The sequence below is a fragment of the Rhinopithecus bieti genome, unplaced genomic scaffold (genome assembly GCF_001698545.2).
Source record: "Rhinopithecus bieti isolate Rb0 unplaced genomic scaffold, ASM169854v2 scaffold_39908, whole genome shotgun sequence".
Taxonomy (NCBI): domain Eukaryota; kingdom Metazoa; phylum Chordata; class Mammalia; order Primates; family Cercopithecidae; genus Rhinopithecus; species Rhinopithecus bieti.
Genome location: NW_016816280.1, coordinates 105,753 through 116,275, shown reverse-complemented (window position 1 = coordinate 116,275; position 10,523 = coordinate 105,753). Strand labels below are relative to the sequence as shown.

The 10,523-nt window shown below is 46.2% G+C and overlaps 1 protein-coding gene across 1 annotated transcript in view; it reads right to left on the bottom strand.

The window, feature by feature from the left end:
• Positions 1–586: 586 nt before the first annotated feature.
• LOC108516994 (CD99 antigen-like) overlaps positions 587–10,523 on the bottom strand; it is a 54,837-nt gene continuing 44,900 nt past the window's right edge. The window contains exons 10-11 of the mRNA XM_017854779.1: positions 3,611–3,667; positions 587–1,118 (exon numbers count right to left, since the gene is read on the bottom strand). Coding sequence (XP_017710268.1) covers positions 1,093–1,118; positions 3,611–3,667 — 83 coding nt within the window. The 3' untranslated portion in view covers positions 587–1,092. The remainder of the gene's footprint in view (positions 1,119–3,610; positions 3,668–10,523) is intronic.

The following is a 10,523-nucleotide window of genomic DNA, read 5'->3' as shown; positions in this document are numbered from 1 at the left end:
GATGGAGGAGAGTATCTAGATGTAGGGAGTATCTGGATTCAGACGAGTATCTGAATATACAGGAGTATCTGGAAGCAGGGAGCATCTGGACTCGAGGGGGTACCTAGCTGCAGGGAGAGTATCTGGAAACGGACTATCTAGATGGAGGAGAGTATCTGGATGTAGGGAGTAGCTGGATTCAGCCAAGTATCTGAATATCTGAATATACGAGTATCTGAATATACAGACGAGCATATACAGGAGTATCTGGAAGCAGGGAGTATCTGGACTCGGGGCAGGGTACCTAGCTGAGGGGAGAGTATCTGGAAACAAAGTATTTGGATGGAGAAGAGTATCTGGATGGAGAAGAGTATCTGGCTGGGAGTATCTGGGTGCAGAAGAGTACCCGTCCCAATGTGGCAGGCCACGGGAAAGGAAAAGAGCCCAAGAAGGACATTTTGGAAATAAAGAGCTAGCACTTAGGCTGAAAATTTGCCTTAAAGCCCCAGAAAAAGAACTTGGAACCCATCCTGTAAATTACCACAGCCTTCTTTAACATCCACCCATGGCAAAACATTTAAGTAAAAAAAAAAAAAAAAAAAAGTACTTGGTTTCTAATTTCTTTTATTAGTCTGCCATGAAAAGAAATATCCCTACAAATGCAAGAAATATTGAAGAAACAAATTGAAGGGCTTACCTTATTTTAATTAAAAAAAAAAAAAAAGTCAGGGCTACCAGGGAAGTTTCAGACGTGCTCAATGGACACGTGATTTGTAAACAGCCAAGATTCTGGGGGACCGGGGGTGCCTCGGTGGGGTTGACATTTGAGTTACAGGGACTTAATAATGGCCAGCCTTTCACATCCCATGGGAAACCCCTCTCCCCGGGCCTTGGAGAATGGGGTCCAAGTGCCTATCCCCTTTGGATGTTTCATCGTTAGTAAACATCATCCGCCCAGCAACAAGCAAAGCACATCGCAAGATTACAACAAAGAATCCGCCGTGAACAGAAGGCCTCCGTCTCTGCTCTCACGCAAATGTCCTTCGGGGAGGAGCCTCAGGCAGCTGTTCTAACCCTGCCGCCAACGCCTGGGCTGTTTCTGCCAACATTCTTCTATTTCTCTAAAAGAGTACGCTGAACTGTGAGAGACAGAGAGAAGAGAAAGTCATTCCCAGTTCCCTGAGCGCTCACGTGGACACAGTTCCTAAAACTTTCAGGAGCCGGTGGTTTTATTTCTGCATAAGAAAAATGGGCCCAAAACTCATCACGAAAAAGCAAAACCCTAACTCTCAATCAATTCAATTTCATTGAATGATGCCATTCATACAAAAAAAAAAAAAGGATACTGCAGAAAAAGCAGCAGGAAAACGGCAGAAGGCAATTTCCACTAACGACGTCACCAAGACAGTAACAAATGCCTATAACTTACCAAATGGAAGAACACATCTTCTAAATGAGAGTGTGCAGTTTTTATTCATTTGCAATTATGCCAGGCTGAGATTTTCTGGTCCGTTCATTTAAGTTTTGGAAACTTTATTCTGCATGTCAGTCTTAAAATTATTTTGGAGGGAGAAGCTGGGATTTGGAAGAAGGAATTAAGAACAATGGCATTTTTCTTCCAAACAGGCTGGCAGAAAACACTGGAATGCCAAGCCCTTCAAGTAACGAGGGCCCCACACATATATACCAGTGTACTGGCTAATGAAGCCAGACAACTTCATTAGTGGGCAGCAGAAGAAATCTTCCTTTTCTCTTCAAGATATAGCTTGTTCTAAACATCTTTCCCTGACTAGAAAAAGCAGTCAACAAGACACTAACTTTCTTTTATTATTATTATTATTTTTGAGACAGAGTTTTGCTCTTGTTGCCCAGGCTGGAGTGGAATGGCGCAATCTTGGCTCACCACAACCTCTGCCTCCCAGGTTCAAGCGATTCTCCTGCCTCAGGCTTCCAAGTAGCTGGAATTACAGGCATGCGCCACCACACGTGGCTAATTTTGTATTTTTTGTTATTGTTAAGTAGAGACGGGGTTTCTCCATATTGGTCAGGCTGGTCTCGAACTCCCAACCTCAGGTGATCCGCCCGCCTCAGCCTCCCAAAGTGTTGGGATTACAGGCATAAGCCACCACGTCTGGCGAGACACTTTCTAGAAGTCTCTATCTTTAAAACTGAATGCCAGGCACGGTGGCTCACGCCTGTAACCCCAGCACTTTGGGAGGCCAAGGTGGGCAGATCACTTGAGGTCAGGAGTTCGAGACCAGCCTGGAAAACATGGCGAAGGCCCGGTCTCTACTGAAAATAGAAAGAAAATTAGTGGGGCATGACAGTAGGTGCCTGTGCAGCTACTCAGGAGGCTGAGGAAGGAGACTCACTTCAACCCGGGAGGTGGGCGCTGCAGTGAACAGAGGTCGCACCACTGCACTCTGGCGACAGAGAGAGACTCCATCTCAAAAAGAAAAAAAATTAAAATACTTTAAATCATCTCACTAAAAATACATCTCAATTTGACAGCTCCTATTAAAAATAAACGTTGCATCTCTCAGGCAAATGAGAAGGTTCCAATTATGTGCAAATGAAAGACAAAACACACGCACATATATACACACAGAAATGTCTTTCTTGCCATTTTCAAAAGTGCTTCTAATGGCAAAATGCCTTTTACCCTGAGAGGCTTCTCACGAATTAAACAGTCTCTTCTTAACCACATTTTCCACCTGGTTGAGAGGAGTTGTAGAAAGTGATAGCAGGCTGGGCGTGGTCGTTCACGCCTGGAATCCCAGCACTTTGGGAAGCTGAGGTGGGAGGGCTGCTTGAGGTCAGGATGGGCAACCTAGTGAGACCCTGTCTCCACAAAATAAAAAAACAAATCAGTCGGGCATGGTGGTGCACACCTGTGGTTCCAGACAATCAGGAGGCTGAGGTGGGAGGATCCCTTGAGCCCAGGAGGTCAGGGCTGCAGTAAGCTATGATCGTGCCGCTGCATTCCAGCTTGGGCGACAAAGTGAGACCCTATCTCTAACAACAAAAAAAAGGTTGACAGCAAAACTTGACAAGTTATATTTCAGGAGATACATTTCAGGAGGACTTTTAATTCCCAGTGCACGCCAGCCAGCTGTGGACTTCCCAATGATGCAACAATCGTGTGCCACTTGGACCTTTTATTTTTGAAACAGTCTCGCTCTGTCACCAGGCTGGAACGCAGTGGCACGATCTCAGCTCACTGCAACCTCCACCTCTGGGGTTCAAGTGATTCTTCTGCCTCAGCCTCCCACGTAGGTGGGATTACAGGCGCCCACCACCACACCCAGCTAATTTTGTATTTTTAGTAGAGACAGGGTTTCACCATGTTGACCAGGCTGGTCTCGAACTCCTGGGAAAACTTCCTTAATATTTTGTTAAACAGAGACTTAGGCACATATAGGTCTTCTCTGAAGGCCCAGGCCCTAGGAACTTTATACATTCATTGTCTCTTGAAAGTATCCCTCAAAAGCAACGAGACATAAAGGAAGACATTCAAAGCCATGCAACCAAATTTGAGAATGTGAGCAGGACAGCAAGATGGGAGAGCATGGAGAAGATAACATGGGAACACTGGCCACGTGTGCGAACCGCTGTTCCCCGTCCTTCTTACCAGCTGGCTCTGCGTTGGCGTTCCGGTGGCTCTCCATGTCCACCTCCCCTTGTTCTGCTGAAAACAAGAAGAAAACACACAGAGAGGCTCAGTGCAACAGAGAACCCTCTCCTCAAAATACACACAAAATACTTGGGCTTTCCTGAGGTTGACGCTCCTATTGCTTGGATGAGAGCACTCAGTTCTGAACCCCAAGACCCACTGGGAATATGGAGTCTAACACTCAACTAAGTGAAGACTTTGCCAGTATTTTTTCTTTTTCTTTTTTTATGAGATGGGGTCTCGTTCTGTCACCCAGGTTGGAGCGCAGTGGTGCGATCTCTGCTCACTGCAAGCTCCGCCTCCCGGGTTCACGCTATTCTCCTGCCTCAGCCTCCCAAATAGCTGGGACGATAGGCGCCCGCCACCACACCCAGCTAAGTTTTGTATTTTAGTAGAGATGGGGTTTCACCGTGTTAGCCAGGATGGTCTCGATCTCCTGACCTTGTGATCCATCCACCTCGGCCTCCCAAAGTGCTGGGATTACAGGTATGAGCCATTGCGCCCGGCTGCCAGTATTTTTTCATGCATGACACAGGCAGAGATAAACTTCAACAGGATAATCCAAGCAGCTTTATTTTCCTCTATTTTAAGGGTTGCTTTCTTCTCCCTAAACACTGAGGAACACGCACATGGAAGCCCTTTCTATACATATATTTAAAAAAGCACATGCCTCTATGAAAATAAGATTCTTAATAACTGCCCCCAAACTCATCAAACAAATGCAGATGGCTGGGTGCAGTGGCTCACGCCTGTAATCCCAGCACTTTGGGAAGCTGAGGCAGGTGGATCACTTGAGGTCAGGAGTTCGAGACCAGCCTGGCCAACATGGTGAAACCCCGTCTCTACTAAAAAATACAAAATTTAGCTGGGTGTGGTGGCGTGCACCTGTACTCCCAGCTACTCGGGAGGCTTAGGCAGGAGGATCGTTTGAACCCAGGAGGTGGAGGTTGCAGTGAGCTGAGATCGCACTACTGCACTCCAGCCTGGGTGACAGGGCAAGACTGTCTCAAAATAAAAATAAATAAATAAAAATAAATGCAGAGGCTGGGCACAGTGGCTCACACCTGTAATCCCAGCACTTTGGGAGGCCCAGGTGGGCAGATCACAAAGTCAAGAGATCAAAACCATCCTGGCCAACATGGTGAAACCCTGTCTCTATTAAAAATACAAAAATTAGCTGGGCGTGGTGGCGTGCACCTGTAGTCCCAGCTATTCGGGAGGCTGAGGCAGGAGAATCACTTGAACCCAAGAGGCGGAGGCTGCAGTGAGCCAAGATCATGGCACTGCACTCCAGCGTGGGTGACAGAGCAAGACTGTCCCAAAATAAAAATTAAAATAAATAAAAATAAATGCAGAGAATCTCAGCAGATTAGCATCTTTTCAGTACCTGGGGAAAGGGGACTTTCTTCCTTTGTCCACCCCCCACTGATCATCCTTCTCAGGTTGAATTGGCTGTCTTACCCCGCCTTCTACCTCCCCCAGAATGCAGAGTGAGATGAGTGAGGACTCAGACCACTAAGAGCTGCCCTGGCCATCAAAGGACAAGAGAGCCAAGGGGTCTCGTGTACCCAGTGTTCTTCCTCCTCCAGCATTTTTTCCCAGTCTTGTTTCTATTCCCAAATTTCTTTTTTTTATAATTATTATTAATATTTTTTTGAGACAGGAGTTTCGCTCTGTCGCCCAGGCTGGGGTGCAGTGGCGCAATCTCAGCTCATTGCAACCTCTGCCTCCTGGGTTCAAGCGATTCTCCTGCCTCAGCCTCCAGAGTAGCTGGGATTACAGGCGTGTACCACCATGCCCAGCTAATTTTTTGTATTTTTTAGTAGAGACGGGGTTTCACCGGGTTAGCCAGGATGGTCTCGATCTCCTGACCTCGTGATCTGCCAGCCTCAGTCTCCCAAAGTGCTGGGACTACAGGCCTAAGCCATGGTGCCCGGCCCTCTATTCCCAAATTTCTATTAAAAAATGTTTTGGCCGGGCGCGGTGGCTCAAGCCTGTAATCCCAGCACTTTTGGGCGGGCCGAGGACAGGCGGGTCACGAGGTCAGGAGATAGAGACCATCCTGGCTAACACAGGTGAACCCGTCCTCTACTAAAAATACAAAAAACTAGCCGGAGCGATGGTGGCGACGCCTGTAGTCCCAGTCTTACTCGGTGAGGCTGAGGCAGGAGAATGGCGTGAACCCAGGGAGGCCGGAGCTTGCAGTGAGCGAGATCCGGCCACTGCCACTCCAGCCTGGGCGACAGAGCTGAGGACTCCGGTCTCAAAAAAAAAAAAAAAAAAAAAAAAAAAGTTTCAAACATGCCACATGCAAACAGAGGTCATCTCCCCCAATATTGTCGTGTTCGCTTCTTTCCGACGCACAGCTAAGCCAACAGAATTGGAACGCGTAAGAGTATAGCACAGACCTATAGGTATTTATTTATTTCCAGTGTTGGTGTGAAGAAACACCCACGTTTTCAACACAAAGGGAAGTGGCAGAAGCAGCTCATCGAATCCGTGGCCATGCGTTTCCCATTCACAAAGACTGTACTATTTGTAAAACGGCCCCCATCTGTGGTTCGAATGCCTTCATAAAGGGACACGTTTGTATGGTGCAGCAGTGTACATATATATATATATATTTTTTGAGACAGAGTCTTGCTCTGCCACTCAGGCTGGAATGCAGTGGCGTGATCTCGACTCACTGCAACCTCCGCCTCCAGGGTTCACGCCATTCTCCTGCCTCAGCCTCCCAAGTAGCTGGAACAACAGGCGCCCGCCTCCACACCCAGCTAATTTTTTGTATTTTTAGTAGAGACGGGGTTTTACCGTGTTCACAGGATGGTCTCAATCTCCTGACCCCGTGATCTGCCCACCTCGGCCTCCCAAAGTGCTGGGATTACAGGTGTGAACCACCGTGCCAAGCCAGCAGCGTAACTTTTAACGACAGCAGCAGAGGCAGCCTCACCAGTTTATACTACACGAACTCATGGTTTCAGCCATTCTTCCCTAACCACTAAATGACTCCCACATAAAGAGGCCAAAGTTCTATGATTTAAGAAAAAGAAAGAGAGGAAAAACCCCCAAAGAGGAGAACATTTGAAACGATCTGAAAATGTTCAGCACAAAAGTCATTTGTTCTGCTGGTGGCAAGTTGTCAACACGGGTGCATTTTGCAGCCAACTGTCCTGGCTAGAAATTGAAAACGTGCATTCATTTCAGAGGACAAATAATTTCTCCTTCCTCCCGTCACTGGTTAAAAAGCATAAAAGATATTCTTTTATTCCTGTAATTTTATAAAACACTACATAAAAGCTGGCAAGTTTTGAAGAGGGAAAAAGTCAATTGAAAAGAATAAAGTCTCACAAGGCAAAGTCCATCTGGGGCAACAGTTCCAATATCACGGACCTCTCAGGAGAACTGGTCTCATGAGATGCTCCGTACACCCCCACCCACGTACCCTTCCTGTCAAAACTTAGACCAAGCACGCCACATCTGACAAGTCAACTTCAAACAATTCGTGCTGCTTTTCTTTCAGGTTAGAAATCATTTTTAGCTATTAGAACCATTAAGCAAAGTAATATGCCTTTTAATGGGTCCCTATGCTTTGTGAATATATATTTATACACACACACACCATGCACTTGGGGCCAATCCTGAGACCATATACCTGAGGATCACTGTCTAGCAGTGGCTAATCTTTAAGTGGTGTTAGGACAGACACTTTGGGAAACACACAGGACATTTTGGACTCAGTCCTGTAGTCACTGGGGGGGCAGCTTTCATTGCATCAGACTTGAGACACCTTGGGACACATCCTTCAAAGAGTGGGGGGCTGTAAAGGTGACCTCTGTGAGGTGACCAGACCCATATGGGTCAGGGTTTTGTGCCCTCACACCATACAGTGCCCCAACACAGGAGGATCAAACCATCCATGCTCAGCTAGAACTATGGCTAAACCATAAGGGAGGCTGTGCCTTATTTCCACAAGAGGGCAAATAAGAAAAGTAAAATAAGAAAAAAGCAAAAGGAATATGAAAAAAGAGGAAAATAAGAAAAAAAAAAATCAGAAAAGTCAAAGAAATAAGAGGAAAAGAAGGAAGAAAAATGGAGAATAAAAGTAAAAAAAGTAAAATAAGATAAAAAAAGAAAAGCAAAAGGAAAACAAATAAGAAAAAAGAAATAAGAGATAAAGAAAAATAAATAAGAAACAAGAAACAAGTAAAAGGAACAAGAAAAAAGAAAAAAGGCCAGGCACAGTGGCTCACGCCTGTAATCCCAGCACTTTGGGAGGCTGAGGCAGGCAGATAACCTGAGGTCAGAAGTTCGAGACCAGCTTGGCCAACATGGAGAAACCCCGTCTCTACTAAAAATACAAAAATTAGCTGGGTGTAGTGGTGTGTGCCTATAGCCCCAGCTACTCAGGAGGCTGAGGCAGGAGAATCGCTTGAACCCAGGAGGTGGAGGTTGCAGTGAGCCAAGATTGCACCACTGCACTGCAACCTGGGCAACAGAGTGAGACTTCATCTCGAAAAAGAAATAAAAGAAAAATGAAAAAAGAAGAAAAGTAAAAAAAGAAAAAGAAATAACGTATAACAAAGAAGAAAAGTAAAATAAATAGAAGGAAAAGAAGAAAGAAAAAATGGAAAGAAAGAAAAAAACAAATAAGAAAAGTAAAAGAAAGAAAAAGTTAGAATCCATTATACTGAAGAACAAGTTGGTGGACTTTGGATACGGAAGGAAAATCCTGGTACAATTTGTGTGTTTCAGGCATATGGGAGAATGTGAAGAAGACGCCCGGGGAAGCTCTGTGCTCAGACGTGTGAATAGGGACCTGACCACCCAGCAATTCCCAACAGGCCTTAGAGTGTGAAGATCAGGAGATGTTTGGGTGATTCCTCAACATATGAATTTTGTTTTTCTAGGAACCAAGATGTGCACCTGTTTGGAACACTGATCACAGAAAGAGTTAAGAACCGCTTCATAGGAAGTGCAGTGAGAAATGCAAGTCAAGGGATGAAAAGGTTGAAGATTTAAAAATCCATGCATGACCTGGAAAGTCAAATCCTTAGGACGTGAGTGAGCTTAACCCAGGATACTGCAGGGAAGAGGGTGGCCACCCCGGGTCCCAGTTTGTTCCCTTGGCAGGGATGGATTTGGGGACAAAACTCATTAAAACATGGAAGTCACTGCCCTGTTACATTTACGTTTAAAAGAACGTATGTGTACTTCTCTTCATTTTCTGAAGCTCTTGTGCAGAAATATGATTTGCTATAATGAGCTTCTGTGCATCAAGAAAGGCAAAAGCATATGGAATTGAAGGCAGAGAATCTGTCACGTGAGTGAGAATCCCATTGTGGTGGGAATTTGCCAGCGGGGCGAGGGGAGTGGCAGATGGAAGGGTTTGCTTTAAGGCTGCATCTTAGCAGATAAAACGATTACAGTCAGGATGCTCCGCAGGCCTGGGCTGGGTTCTCTGCTCACCCCTAAGTCTTCAGCTCATCTGAAATGGAAGGTTGAAAGAGACAAAAAAATAACAATAATGAAAAAGTAAACTGGTGCTAGGTCTGCTTTTGCTGTGCGCTGGGGCCCCCAGCAGCAGGGAGGTGTTAGAAAGAGCTGCTCTGAGCAAGGAGGTAACGGGATAAGAGGCTCAAAGTGTGAGAGTGGGAAACAGAAAGCAAAATTAAGGAGTGGAGGAAGGGAGAGACAGAGGAAGGCAGGGAGGGAGGCAGGGAACAGGGAGGGCAGGAGGGAGGAAGGAAGGAGGGATGGGGGAAAGGAAGGGAGGAAGGTAGAAAGAGAGGGAAGGAACAAGGAGGGAAGGAGGCTGGAAAAAAGGAAAGGGGGAGGTATGGAGAGAGGGAGGAAAGGAGGGAGGAAGAAGTGAAGCAGGGAGGAGGGAAATGAGGGAGGGAGGAAGGGAGGGAAGGAAGGAAGGGGGGAGAGAGGAGGAAAGAGGCATGTAAGAAAAGGAGAGATGGATGATGAGAGGAAGAATAGAGAGAAGAAAAAAAGGAAGGGAGGAAAGGAGGAAGGGATGGAGGGAGAAAAAAGGAAGGATGGAGGGAGAAAAAGGAAAGAAGGAGGGAGGGATGGAAGGAAAGTAAGAAGGGAGAGAGAAAAAAAGAAAGAGGTACATAAGAAGAAAAGCGAAGGAAGAAAGGAAGAGACAGAGAAAAGGAAGAGAGAAAAAGGAAAAAAGGAGGAAAAAAGAAGGAGAGATGGAAGGGAGGGAGGGAGGAAAGAGGGAGAGTTCAAGAAAGAATGAAAAGAAAGAGGGAGAAATGAGGGCAAAGGAAGAAAGAGAAAAGCAGGGAAGGAAGAGAGAAAAGGAGGAGGGAGGGGGAAAGAAAGGAGGAGGGAAGGAAGAAAGGCAGAGAAGAAGAGAAAGAAGGAGGCAGGGAGAGCCAACAGCCCATCTTGCCAAAGCCTCAAGAAACCCACTGTGAGCCCAGGACCCTGGTAAACAGAGCATTAGGACCAGCCACCACACCCAAAGGACGGCGTCCTTAACACCCCATGCCAACCACGGAAGCTGGGCTCTGTGGGAAGCGGTCAGGCTCCGTGCGGTTAGTGGTCTGAGCCAGGTCCTCTGTGAAGCCAACACACCCAGATGCAAAGTCACAGACGCCGAGGGCACGAGAGAAGCAGCTTAAACAGGCCCCTTCATATCACGTGGACAAAAACCAGGAGAAACCCAAGCGCCACAAACTCAAATCTGTAGGAAGAGAGGAAGGGAGGCTGGTGCAAAAGTAATTGTGGTTTTTGCCATTAAAAGTAATGGCAACATAGCAAGACTGTGTCTCTACAAAAAAAAAAAAAAGGTAAAAGATTAGCTGAGAGCCACCACACTCAGCTAATTTTTTTTTTTTTTTTTTTTTTTTTT